We start from the raw sequence: 14755 nt of genomic DNA, 5'->3' as shown, positions 1-14755 counted from the left end.
ATATATAAATGAAAATGAAGTATTAATAAAAAAAAAAAGTTTTACAATTAATTAAAATTTTTATTTAATTTTAATATGAGTAGATGCAAAAATTGCCAGTATACTGTATGTGTTTTTTTGAAACCCAGAAATGTTTAGACTGATCAGCTTTAAGAAAAAGTTCAAAACAGGAAAGGGTGCCAACATGCAGCACATCTTTAAATGCAAAGCAAGCATGCATGAAACATCTGAAGTATTCACACCTTCGAAAAAATCCCTCATGTGATCGTTGTGACATTTTAGCTCATGGCCCTTGTGTCTTTCATCTGTCAGCGGGTTTGGGGAGATCATGTTCCTCCTGAGTCACTTCAATTACAAACTGTGCTGAACGCAAAGTAAATGCACAGGACAGACGTGCTGTAATATTCAGTGAACCTATGTGTGTTTGTCATGAAGTTGCTCAGCACATATGCACATGCTGCATAATAAAACCACAAATGCCAGATGGTGTAAATTGGTACTTGGTTTTGAGTAACTGTAAGTGCCCTGGAATATTTGTTTTCTGTGCCTATTATTTATTCATTGAGTTGTTTTTATGGCAGTGTTTTTATTTGAATTTGACCTCAGTATTTTTCATTTGCTTTCTTTTTAATTTCAGCATTTCTCCTGCAGATCAGCACAACCATGTGTGAATGCCTAGATCATCTGCAAACACTGTATGCTATTCAAATAGGCCTACATGAAATTGCATAGAAGACCAGCATGTAAAAGTGCCTTTTATGACATTATTAGCTACAGAATGCACATCTGAGAGATTTAGATTATCTTTAAACTTCCTTAGATGTAATACAATATAATGTACCTGGTCTTCCTGTCACAAGACCAGTTATTACCAGCATGGTCCAATGTGGACAGTTATGCTAATATTTTTTTAGTAGTGTAAACTTTCATAAAATGAATATTCCAGTGCAATATTTTCAACCTTTTTCACTTAATGTGTGAATAAATAAATAAATAAAAAATCTTTAGCTTCCTCCTTTTGGGTATTTTAATGTTTCTAAGAATGGTTACATAGTGTAAATATTGTTGTGAATGCAGGTATAACAGTAAAACTATGAATGTGTGCTCTTTCTGCACAGATGAACAGCTCCAGTGAATGTGAGGTGAGCAGCCAGACGCTGAAAGGTCAGAGCCATAATGACTGGATCATATGACCGCAGACACACACTCGCACGTATACACATTGGGAAATTCAATAAAAAGTTGCACAGTTTTGTGTCGCATTTCAGCTCACACTCATGCATCTTACCGACTAAACACCCATAATCCAGTTCAACAAGGCGTAAAAATGATGTCGTACTTTTGACCCAACACACCATGCTTGTGTGTAAACTGGTGTTTTAAAGATTGAGTATCCATTCACTGTAACTGCATGGGAAATTAATTTTGTGTTCTGACATAAGGGTGTATAAATGGTGGGAATTTTCACTTGTCCATAAAGTATGCCTTTAACTGGTATTTATGAATTACATATAGCCATGTTCACAGATCAGAGGGTCTAGAAGCCCTGTCCTTTTTCCAGCCTTTGTCTCATAATATCTCCTGTCTCATGGGAACAGAGACATTGTGGGATATGTAGGAAATGTCACGTCTGTCACACACATCCCTAAAGAAACATGAAATGCCCTCTGTGTCCTCACGGGCTACATAGCGCATTTGATACCCCTTTGTATAACCCCAGTGAAACATTTCATAAAGGTACAGTACCAGTCAACATTTTGGACACACCAGACTAAATATATGTTCCTCATGATCTTCAAAACTTGTTGATCCAGACACTTGAAATTGTAGACATTTTGTATACAATTATAAGCTCTGCTAACCCTAGTGAAAAATAAATATACCAAAATGTATTAGAAATACGTTTATTTTATGCTAAGTATACTACAAATACATTTACATATTTATGTACTTAATATAAATACCCTGCAATTGTACTTTTGGTATACTAAATTGTACAAAAAAGTGTACAAAAATGCTAAATTTGAACTAATTTTGTACTTAATGCACTTAAGTTGTCCAGAAATAGTGCTGAGGTCCAACTAAAGATACTTAAGTAAATTAGATTGTGCAAAGTGAAACCACTGCTAGTATACTTCAGGTACACTTTAAATATCTTGCATTTAAAGACTGATATTATACAGTGATCATACTATCCTAATAGAGATATTAAAACTGTGATGTGATAAAAAAAATGTGCATTGTGCAATAAAGAAGTACTCCAAATGAAGTTTAATTATAATATTTAAATCAGTCTCAAGCGATATGCAGTAAATGTTAATAGATTTGAAATAAACATTTTAAATACATTTTGATATATGCTTTTTTTCATTAGGGTAGGTTTGAATTGCTTTTCAAAAATATTTAGTACAATTCAAATTAATGTGTAATTATTATTATTGTATGTAATTTTATGTCTAAAATATCTAAAATCCTTGAAACAAGATCACTTTGAAGAAGCAACAATACATGAGGCATTATATGTGTCAAGAACTGCTCTGAGACACAAAGGTTGAGGATCCAAATGCAGTATTTATTGAACAGGGTAATCCAAAGTCCATACAAACAAACACAACAAGGCAGGGAACACGGGCAAAAGAGTAATCCACGGAACAGGCAAGAAATCCAAAAACCAAGAGACATGAAACCAGGGAGAATGCTTGGAATTGCAGTGTAAAGTTCCTTGCACACTAAGTCCGAAATTTTCGGTGATTCGGTGGCTCTGAATTGTCAAAACACCATTCAAAATGCTTGCTACGGATGCGTAAAAACACTGAAAATCGAACCTGATCTGAGTTTTTTTATGACGGACGAAAGTTTTGGAGGCAGTGTTCAAGCGTGATTGACATAACGTGAGGTCGTATTTATTTTTTAGCGTGCGAAAATTTCGGATGCGAATGCAAGGGCCTTAACACTAAACAAGACTTCGCAGGGAATGAACGAGTGTACTGTACATGGTCTAAATAGGCTGAGACTGACAAGGTAATGAGATACAGGTGGATGCAATCAGGGATGATGAAGACCGGGCAGTGAGTTATGGGAAATGTAGTTCATGAGGGAATGACAATAGTCTGATGTAATAGCTGGTGACCGTTACAATATGAGTGTTTGTGTTTTGTTTTGTTTTTTTTTGTCTGTGGAAGATCTTTTTTACACTTATAAAAGATACAATATATGAAAATCAAAATACGTCTTCATATCTTGTGTGCTGTTTCTTGTCAAGTAGCTTAAATCTTCTAAATCTAAATCTTCTTTTAAGGACTTAGGACAAAGCTGGGCCCGTAGCATCACTTCATGTCACTTCTCGTTTAAGAAACACACATCATTTGACAAGCCTGATCTCAGTCCACATCAACAGCCCCATCCAGACGCTGTTTCATGCCCTGGCTGCACAACCAGCACAGAGAAAACAGATAGTCCAAGCCAGGTCGGCAGGTCGTACAGATACGCCGTTATGAAGATCACAAACAGAATAGCATACACAAGAGCCTTGGCCATGTGACCCATGGAGCTGAACTCCCTCCACCATGACAAGTCCCTGCTGCTGCCGTCCACCCAGGACAGGTGCATGCTGGGTAATGGCGCGAGGTGTTCTCCTTCTCGGTTCGGTCGCTGGGGTTCTTGAAAGTCCTCATATGGAGAAGTGAGCTCACTTTTCTTTGCAGATGTTGTCTGAAGGAGGAGCTTGGATGGGTCAGTGCTAACTGTTGGATAGGTCGCCTTGAGCAACTCAAACTCTTTCTCTTCTCCGTCTGTGCAATTGTCACTTACAAGCTCTCGTTTGGTTTCTGAACGTTTTTCAGCGCCCTCGCCTTCTTTAGCAGTCGTCTCATTCAGTTGCTCCTTCATTTTAAGTCCTTCGTTTGCCTCAAACCGCCTCTCTTCGATTTTCAGCAGCTCTGAATTGTCTTTGTTAAGATTCTTGTTCGACATGCATAATTCGCTCTCATTAAACGCCTCGCTCGCGCACGATGAAACGCTCTGTATTTCTGTGCTGTGATCCGTAGTTGTTTGATCTCGTCCTTTTCTACTGTGCACTTCATGCACTTCTCTATAAAACGCTCTCATTTCCACCTGCTCCTCACTATCATCTTTATTTATATCTTTCCTTTTTGAAGAAGATCCCTCGGCCTGTCTATTTGTGAGCGTCACGTCCCTGATACCCGTAAATGTCAGGGTGTCTTTGACCGCTCTGTGTGTGTTTTCTTTAACCTTTGAGGTGTCGAAGCTGCCTGTGCATTTTTCAGGTGAGATTCCATCTCCGGCTTCTGAATTCTGAGTCTCGGTGTCATGTGCGGTTCGAGTTTCGTCCCCCGGGCTTGCTTTGGTCGTGTCTTGACTCAAAGATCCCCTTGTGTGCTCATGATGTGGGGCTTGGTGGTCACGAGATGCCTCGAACTCTCTTCCCACCCTCTCTGGCTCCGATCCCAGAGCAGAACATGGTATGGTAGTGAGCCTTGGCTCTTTCACTAGCTGGTAACCCAAAACCTGATCTCTAGAAGGACCTTTTGATTGCTCTGTCGGATCACATCTTACAATTTCCATGGCTGTCATGTCACAAGACCCATGACTGTTGTCTTTCTCAGCTCCCTGGTCCTCCAGTGGAATTATGACTTTGTCCCTTGAATCTAAAACTTCTGATTGGCAAAGTGTCTCTGTAGGAGCACACGTTTGTTCCTGTATATCACTGTGAGTGTGTGTTGTGTCAGTGCTGTGAAGAAAAGCTTTCCAGATGTCAGAAGTCGATTTTGCTAGGTGATCTTCAACTTGCCAGCCTGTTTCACTGTAGGCATGGGGAGGGTTTGCATGGGGAGGGGTTGTTGTTGTTGTTGTTGTTGTTGTTGATGATGTTGTACTGCCCCAATTCAGAGAAAGTAAAGGGATCTGGTGGTACATTAGTATAGGTGGCGTGACCATACCGTATCCTTGTCGGCTGTGGACAACCGGCAAGTCAGTTCTAATTGGCACACTAAGCCTTGAGATGGACGTGGTACTTTCATTTGTGTTGGAATTACATCTATTCTGGGTTTCCATTGCTTTCTGAGCGAAGAAGTCTTGCACATGTGCCAAACGAGCAGCTTGACGTTTCCTACGACGATCCACCTGTCAAAAAAAGAGACAATATGGAGAAAATGTTTTGGTTTTCTGCTGACTTCTTGTCTTGTTTGTAATGAGAGATATTTAATTTTTGCAAAATGGCGTTAATTTATTTCAGTTTATCCTGACTAATAATTTGTAGTTCACAAATTGTTGTACTTTTTAACTATCTCCTCACCCCCCACCCCCCGCCCCAAAGTTTTTTTTTGTTTTTTTTTAAGTTGACAGCCAACGCCAGTGTTTTCAAAAGTTTCATGGCCACCAGAATATTTTGTTGTATGAATATCTGACCATGCAATATATCAAAAGAAAGAGCAAAGCCTCTGCTTATCAACGCTTGAATGTGGGTAAGTCTTAAAAAAAAAGCACAATTTTGAGCAAAAATCGAACAACACATAGATGGAGTAGATCGAGTCCATCAACACCGGATGCTTGCACAGTCCTGTAGCTCGTCCTGGGTCGACAGTTCGCTCAGTAGCATTAGGCAGTTTTGATCTTGCATTACGTATGATATTGCTTGTTTCTGCCACTTCTTTGCTTGTGTTTTGATCAGAAGATTCAGGACTCTTTCAGAAGATGCGTTATAGCGCCCCCTACCGTATAACAGTGAAAACATGGAAAGCCAGAAATTTCTGTCAATGGTGGGAAAGAGTTAAAACGATAGTTCACCCAAAAACATTGTTCCAACTCCTTTATATATTTCCATTGTTTTTTTGGCAGAAAAAAAAACAGGATACTCTTCTTTTTTTTTATTCAGTGAAAGTAATGATTTCCTTTTGTTTGTGTTCCACGAGGGGAATGACAAAGTTGAATTATATTTCTAACTGCCCCTTTTCCGGGCCTAATGGTTAGAGAGTCAGACTTGTAACCCGAAGGTCGTAGGTTCGATTCTCAATACCGGCAGAAAAGGTTTGTGGGGGGAGTGAATGGACAGCGCTCTCCTGCACCCTCAATACCCATGACTGAGTTGCCCCTTAGCAAGGCACCAAACCCCCAATCACTCCCCGGGTGCCACAGTAAATAGCTGCCCACTTCTCTGGGTGTGTGTGTCCACGGTTTGCAGTGTATGTGTGTAACTAACTTGCATGGGTTACCATCCCTCGCCATCACTTCACTTCACTTCACTTCACTTCACTAAATGCACTTCTTTGTCTCTAAACCTTGACAGGACACTCATTGGCCATACCAGAGTTTTGCAGCAGTCCTTAAGGGATTTGCAGGGAGTGATTCCTGCTTCTTCCACTGTTTTGGATGTGACTTGCCCTGGAAAAGAAAACAAAGTCAAACTCAGTCTCATGAAGAATCAAAACACCATATTTCCAGATTTCCACATAAGAAATCCACCTGAGTTCTCCCCGCTCGTCTCTGCTGGTGTCGCCTCCGTGTAGATCTCTTTACTGTAAATGTACGGCAGGTTTTCAATTACACACACCAGCCACATGTTTAAACACACCATCTCCAGTCAAAACAAAGTTTTGCGCTTGATTGGACAACCAGAGAAATACGTCTGGGTTTTTTTCTTTGATAGTTTCACCATCTACATGACTAAAATAGTCTCTTGAACTCTTCAGTAATCTGCATGATTTTAGGTATCATTCATGTCCGGGGTGAGTCTCACACCAAAGTTTAATACTTCAAATCCAAGTTCTAAAAATCCTGACTGTAAGTGTGAGTAAAAGTGAGGATTCTAGTGACAGTGTTTCCTACCTGATTGTTTTAAGGCAGCTCCTGATGCTTTTCTGGTTACTCTCCTCTACTAACTTCTCCCTTTCACTCTCTTTCTCTTTTTCCCTCTGATCACTCCTTCGTCTTTGGTGGCAGAAGACGATGTAGTTCGTCCCTCCGTTGTTGTCCCAGAAGGTTCCGACATCGCTCTCGTAGCGCAGACAGAACTCCATCCGAACCCCTTCGACCTGGAATGGAGGCGTCAACACGAGAAGGAAAGAGAAGCAGTCCGTCTCTCCATCGCTAGACCCGGGCACGTACTCGGCCAGAAGCTCGGAGTGGCTTTGCCAGCCGTCCAGCGAGACGCGGATGTAGACGGCCTTACGGAAGCAGAGGTTGAGAACGCGGACGATGCCCCGGATCGTGGTGGTTCCAGGGAGAAGCTCGATGCGCTCCAGCTCCAGCTTCTGCTGCTGAAGTCTCACCTCCATGTCCTGGTTTGAGACTGGGACGGTGAAGAGGCATGAGATGTAGTATTCCTCACCCTCTCTACCGTCCGCCTCTGGCCTCGATATATGCCGGCTATCATACTCCTTCACGGAAACCAGGTCTAGACCAAAGGCATCCGCAAACGACACCTTTCTTCGTACGGCTACCGGTGGGGGCTCGGGTTCCACCTCCTCCGATTCATCTGCAGAGCTTCCATCGGATATCCGCTCTACGCTTTTCTCTAATTTTATGATTTCCTCTTTGTTTTTCATCATCCAGTCCCTGCAGATGTCAGTCTCCATGTTGTGGGAGACCATGGAGGGTGCAAGCTCTTCCACAGACATGCCTGGCTAATGCTGACTGGGTAACAGCACTAACTGCCTGAAAGACTCGCTCACAACGTGACTTGGCACAGAGCATCAGGTTTTGGCTGAACATTGTGTGGTTGCCAGGCTTAAAAATAGCTGTGAACTATGCTTGTCTTCCTGGTCACTAGAGCCTGGTTGACGAAAGTGGGACAGTTTGATGTGTCTATGTCATCTGTTTAACTCTCCTGAACCTGGAGATAGCTTCGGTAATTTCTCATGAATTATATATGTGAATCTGTACCTAAACAACACAATGCTTCCGTTTGAGGACGGGGCTAGTTGTCACATCGGGAGCAATATTACAGTAACTATGAGTTTCAAATGCTTGTGGGTTTTTTATATTGGTTTCAAACACCTAGATACAACTCATAAAAATCATAATTGAGACATTTTATTTTTGTGAATTCTGTCATTTAAACATACTTGTGCAATGGTGATATTTTATTTATATCTGTTGGATAAACAAGTGAAATCAATAAAACCGCACTGTTATTTAATTCTATTCAGATATTATAATGATAATATGTCAGGTTGGGGCAAGTTTTAATGATTTAATTCATATATATCAATATATATATATATATATATATATATATATATATTGATATATATATATATATATATATATATATATATATATATATATATATATATATATATATATATGAACAAATACATTTTTCTTAAATCAGTTAGCAGCAAGTTCCCATTGTGACAGCTTACCCTAGATTGTGACAGTAGGGTTTGCTATGGGGCATGTTGTCACACTTAATCAGTGCGTGATTAGTAAACTATATGTACAAGAATTCAAGAACCAGAATTAACTTTAATTATTATTGTATTGTTCATAAAATCATGCTTACTTTTTGGGTGGATTTTATTTATGGGATTTTTACTTTAATTGTATAATTATTTAATCAATGATCAAATCCTTGTGTTTTGTAAATTCCCAAAAAAAAAATGTGCTGCAGTCCATTTGTATTCAGTGTTTTAGTGCATGATCTCAATTGACCACTAGGTGGCAGTGTCTAATCAAAGTTCTGTGCACACTCGCGTTTCATTGACAATCAAATGTGGATTCCAAACCATTCCAGTAGGTGGCGGCAAACTCTTATGTTTTGTGATAGGATCCCAGAGGTTTTTTTTTTCAAAATGATCCCCCCCCCCCCCTAAATTTGATATAGAAAATACATTTATGTTTTTGATTTCTTGTGATAAAAGCCATGAAATATTAGCATTTTCTTGATTAAACGTTTTTTCTTAAGTGGCATGCACGTGGTGAAAAGAAGGCATCAACAATTCTCTGATCAATGAACAAAAAAAAAACAAAAAAATCCTTAACACCTTTGCAGACATCTGACAGATATTTGTTATCGGATTTTGGAGTGTTAAAATGTTCTCATAAAACCAGGTCAAAATCTGCTGCATCGCCTCCTTATTTAAATATGCATTTGATTAAAATTATTTTGATGTTATGCAAATATCACCAGCCATCTAATATGTACTAATATCCCTTTTTAAAAACAGCCAGTGTTTGCAACCAAAATATAGAATGAAGATATTCAGTTCAGGCAGAGACAGATAATTAATTCACAAAGAGAGATGTATGATATTATCAATCTTTAATCTGAACGTCTTTTATTTTTTATCCAGTTTTATTCATATGAAAATGTCAAGGCAGTGGCACAGTACACATGTGATGCAGAACTCACCATTACAGTATGTGCATCATTCTCAAAAGCTGTAGTAATTCGAGCACATAAATGATCAAAAGCAAAAATGATTTGAAAACCAGCAGTTCATCTCTCATATAACCAATATCTCATCAAAATGAACAGAGATGCTGACGATCTACAGTTGATCATCTCAAGGTTCAGGGGTGTGTGAACTGTTTAGCATGTGTTGATAAATTTCATGTGCAATGATATAAAAAATGTTTAATAGAATAAAAATGACATTTAACAACAAAACACAATAATGCTCTGTTCTTTTGTTCTGAACACTGCTCATTAATCAGAATTTTATAGACTACTTAACCTCCATAAATTACAATTTTGAAGACTTTGTTTGTTTGTTTGCTTATTTTTATTTATGTGCAATAAATAATAATACCATTTATTAACTTTATTTAACCACAAACATAAATGAATATGGATTACACATTGAGATGATGATGATGATAATAATAATAATGTTAACACTAGTTTAGGGTTCAATTCTCACTATGAACTAGTTTATTATCATGCAATTACTAGGATATTGGCTGTTTATTAGTACTTATTAGGCACATATTAATGCCTTATTCTGCATGACCATGATGTTCTACATCCCTTAAACCCAATACCTAAACGTAACAACTACCTTACTAACTATTAATAAACAGTAATTAGGAGTTTGAGGCAAAAGTCGTAGTTAATATTTTGTTAAAAGTAAAAATTGGACCCTAATCTTGTGACGATAATAATAATAATATAGCCTAAACAAAGTAATAATAAAATTAGTAAAGAAAATAAAAATAAAATAAATGACAGCACTTCACATTCCTACTCTTCATCTCTTTAGCAAATGAAACAACTGATCTTGGTTTCTTCTGATTGGTGATTAGTGACTCGAAAAACAAAACAAACTTCTAATGACTGTATTGTTTACGCGGCAGGTGGACATGTGTCACGTGGGGTCGCAGTACGCCAAAAAAATAACAACATGCACGTCCGCATAAGTGCCTCCTCGCATTCTAATAAGCTAGTCCCCCCCTCAAAAAACTCGGCCGAAACATTGCGATGCATTGAATTGAGATACAAAAAAACAAGCTGCCGCTTCGCGTTGCGCGTCATGCGAGCGCATTCAAACAGGAGTCGGTGTTACTCGTGCGTTTTTTATACTGTTGCGTCGGTAATAACAGCAGCACACTGACTGAAGACAGCAGCGTCTCGAGACTCCGAGCGGAGGAATATCAACAGCGCGTGCTGTGCGTTTGTTTGTAGCGCTTTTTTAAACCACTCACTTGTAAACACGCGAAACTTTGCATCCGCGAAGGAGATACATTCACTTATTTTTGGTGAGTTTTCACGTTTATGGCTTTCATACACTGACCTTCTGAGTTTGACTTCACTTAGAAGTTGCAAGCTGGGTTGTTTAGTGCTTGTTGGATGGTTTATAAAGTGTTTGTGTTGTTAGAGAGTTTGTGAGGAGTCAGTACTGTGATTCTATCCTCATAATCAATAAACATCCAGTGACAGTTTGTGGCATTTTTTTAGATTATTGCATCGCATTTTAATGCTCATCAACTTTCGTTGTGTTTATTGCTGTTTGTATTTGTGCGTTTTACTTTTAAAACAACCTGAGTGAAATGTAAACGTACATTAGTTTTTTTTTTTTTTAAATAATAATAATAACAACAGCATAATTCCTGTCCGTTTAAAAATAAAGGTAATGCATTGAGGCATACGATGTAAATATGCAGAAATGTGCATGATCTATTATTGCACTCGTATCACTACATTTACTGTTTGTACAATTATTTTCAAGTGATTAAGACTGTTTAATGGGTTTATAGTTTTTAAAAATGATTTTTTTTAATACACTGATTAGGTTGTCTTTGCGATTATTTAGTTTTAGTCTGTGTTTAAGCTCTGTGATTTTGCATGAGATATAAAATTTTAGATCGTCTAAAAGTATTGAAGATAATTTATATTATTATTATTATTATTATCATCAAGGTTAACATTAATCTTACCGTGGTTGCTTGCTTCATTTCCATGATCCGGAGTGAATTCTTCATAGCTTTGGAGCTGCTCACAGGAGCAGTGTGTCAGGACAGTAAGGCTGATGTATTAGAGTGTTAATGGACAGCACTCCTCTCTTAAGACACAGTCACATCTACTGCCAGTGCCAGTTTCAGTGGGTTCAAGGGATCTGGGACTTTTTCTTTTTCTTTTTTCTTTTTTTTTTTTAACAAGGTGTGTAGTATTACAGCTCGTATCACGGCTGTGATTAACTCTGAGAGCTTTGGGTTGCAGAAGCACCTCTGTTTCGCTCCGGCAGCTGTGCAGGTGAAGTGCAGGTGTGCATCATGGTGCTTCGTCACTCAACGCTGTGTCGCTTCAAAAAGGCTGTAATAGCAGTAGTAAAATTTCAAGCAAACACACACACACACACACACACCTCGGCAGCTCCTGTAATGTGAAGCCCGGCCCTTTGTTAGCCCCACGCAGTTCTTCCCAGGTGATTTTAATTAGCACTGTTTCAGTGAGCAGTGTTTGGAGCGTGATGTTTCACGTACGACGTGTGAAGGGAGGGGGACGGCTGACCTGAGACAGGAAAAAGGGGCCGATATTGGAATTATCCTGATGTTTTTGTAGGCACAGCCTGATTACGGCTGGGGTGGGTGCGTGCACTGCTTTGCGTTAAAAGGAAAGACATCCATTGTGCATTGAGTAAAATAAAATGATTTGGCTGGGTTAAGATGGCATTGCGATTTGACTTGTAGGTTACGCCTTTATACGTACTGTAATGTGGGTGGAACCATTTTGTTTGAAATCACTAGTTCTTTCAATTATTTCATATTGCATCCTGCAGTCACCACTGACAGAAAATGCCCATCAAAACTCCCTTTTCCTATATTAAACTGTTTTTTTTAGGGGGTTTAAAAAAAAACAACCATAGAAGGTCAAAGGCTAGTTTTCCTTTACGTTTCCGCGATAATCGACGTATTACCCCATGTGTTTTTTAATATACATCCCTAAACAGGGTCATAAAACTCTAATGGCAATTAAGCCGGAAAGCCTTCTGTTTGTATCCATGTTAACTTCACAGAAATGTTTCCATGACAACCTCCATGCATGTTAAGGCAACCAGAGGTGATCAACTCTTTTTTTCTCCCCCCTCCCTCCCCTTTCCTTTCCCTCGCAAGAGTGGAATTTGTGTTGACAGTTCTGGCCTTTAATGGCACTTTGGTGCCGCGTGAAAGTATTTGTTTACCGTGATCATATGCTTCTAGCTGTCATCCTCGCAGAGATTGACTTCTCCTGATAAAAGACTGTATTACATGCTTAAGAGGTCTTATGCACCATAATTATCCACATCATCCTAATGACGGTTGGTGTGATTCAGAAACTAAGACGCTGAGAGCACAGGCTTCCTCTGAGGTCACGAGAAATGCTTTTTTTGTGTGTGTATTACAGTGGATTTTATGATGCTTAATGTATTGACTAAAGGGAACGGTTTCATCTGTATCTGAGGTTGCAACGCTCTAGACCTTTCCACAGTCCGTTTGAAAGCTGAGAACTGCATTTTTTCCTTCCCTTAAACATGGCATATAATCCCTAACTCTAGTCTTTTGACTGTGACGGCGCTCTTTCACACCAACGATATCACATGACCTTTATGGAGAGGTATTAAAATCACCCATAAGCATCTTATCTTAGAGTACAAATGCCCTTGAAATTATTAATTGTACGCATAGCTGATAATATCAGTGCTGATATGTTTTGTCATCTCGTTTTTTTGTGCAATTTGAAGGCATGACAGGGTCTCTTTGGCTAAAGGCGATGATTTACTGAGCGTTTTAGTCTCTGGTTGACTTTAAACCCCAGTCGTTGTAGATGCAAGAGGGCGTCATTTGTAGTAAACGGCAAGGTCAGCCCCGCTCGGCCCAAACTTGCCTGTGGCCTGTGACAAGAGGAAGTGTGGACGTAGACTTAATGCTAGTCTGTGTGATAGTTTCAGCATCATTGTTGAAATGCAGCCTACTTTCATTAATTAAATGAGTGCTTTTCCACAAATGATGTATATATATATATATATATATATATATATATATATATATATATATATATATATTATACATGGGCTGAAACAACCCAGCATTTTTCAGAGTGTAGATGCTGTCATTACAGTAGAATCAAACTCTGACCTTCTAACTGGAATCTCTGAGGACAATTCTGTTAGTAAGAGAAAAAAAATCTGTTTATTTGAAACACGTTCTGGAAAAACAGAGGATTTGTGACAGTAACATCTCCTGACAGGCGTATTAGGCTGTAGAAAGAGCATCGGGCCCGAGGCTGTGGGCATATGGTACTGCCTTCTGCTGGCATCGCTCTAGAACAAGTTGCAACACTGCGGCAGGGTCACGACGGGCTCAGGTTTGTTCCTCCTGCCCTCTCTAAATAATAACAGGGCAAATTAATGCTCCCTTTGTCTTTGACAAGGGCAGAGCGAATATTTTTAGATTGACTCTTTGGCCCGAATTGTTGTTTTCTATGTTTCTCTTCATGTTGTTGTTGAGTTACTGAGCTGTCGTGTTTGAGTTTGACCTTCATGTTTCTCTACTGTTTTAAAGGAAAGCTTGATTGCTGTGTTTTAATTTGTATAGCAAATGATCTTTTATGTGCACAAAAGTACCATGGTAAACAATGTTTTTGGACTTGTAATATTGGCTTGTGGACATATACCATGGTGTTCTTCAAGGTAACTTTGAGTGGCATGTAAACCCAGTAGTGCAGAACATTAACATTTTATTAATATTGATGATATTTTATTATCGATCTTCCAAATTTACACTATGTATGGAACATGATTATAGTAATCATTCAGTAAAATGGTATACATCAAAATACCATGGGATCACCATCTTATACCACCACTTTACCACGTTACCACATTTATTGTAAGGGTTATTGCAGAATATTCCAATTTTATTATTAATATTGATGTTATTTTATTTTTAATCTTAGTTTTTAAGCCTATATATGCATCATAAACCTGATAATCATTCAGTGCTATAGTACATATAAAAGTATGATACATCATTGCATAGTACTTTATTTTTTTATTAGGGTTTGTGCAGGTGGAATAGATTTTATTATTAATATTGATATTATTTTCTCATTTATTTTACATGTATCGCCTGTTTGTGAATCACGAATATTTTAATTATTCAGTACCATGGTATACATCACGATGGTACTGTCACAGTAGTTTTCGTGAGGTTTGTGAATAATCAGATTTTATAATTATACTCTAGAGACTATAATTATATCTAAGAATCATATGTACTGTAGCCCAATTTAATATAATTCACCAATAGCACTTTGAAT

At 38.5% G+C, this 14755-nt stretch overlaps 2 protein-coding genes across 4 annotated transcripts in view; one reads left to right on the top strand and one right to left on the bottom strand.

Annotated features, from left to right (window-relative positions):
- Positions 1–2551: 2551 nt before the first annotated feature.
- On the bottom strand, positions 2552–7689 carry ppp1r3aa (protein phosphatase 1, regulatory subunit 3Aa). Its single transcript, XM_081363588.1, has 4 exons — positions 6844–7689; positions 6481–6533; positions 6323–6399; positions 2552–5142 (listed from the first exon to the last, which is right to left on the bottom strand). Exons 1-4 carry the CDS (start codon positions 7632–7634, stop codon positions 3391–3393), a joined length of 2673 nt encoding a protein of 890 aa, XP_081219714.1. The 5' UTR covers positions 7635–7689; the 3' UTR covers positions 2552–3390.
- Positions 7690–10387: 2698 nt separating this feature from the next.
- Positions 10388–14755, top strand: part of foxp2 (forkhead box P2) — a 104370-nt gene continuing 100002 nt past the window's right edge. For 2 of the 3 annotated variants that reach the window (XM_081363684.1, XM_081363683.1), the window contains exon 1: positions 10568–10716. The gene's annotated coding sequence lies outside the window, so the exon portion shown is untranslated. Of the gene's footprint in view, positions 10717–14755 lie in introns of all 3 variants that reach the window. The other variant, XM_081363682.1, reaches the window with a different exon arrangement.

This window comes from Scardinius erythrophthalmus (genome assembly GCF_964197995.2).
Source record: "Scardinius erythrophthalmus genome assembly, chromosome: 4".
Taxonomy (NCBI): Eukaryota; Metazoa; Chordata; class Actinopteri; order Cypriniformes; family Leuciscidae; genus Scardinius; species Scardinius erythrophthalmus.
This window is presented reverse-complemented; position numbering and strand designations above follow the sequence as displayed.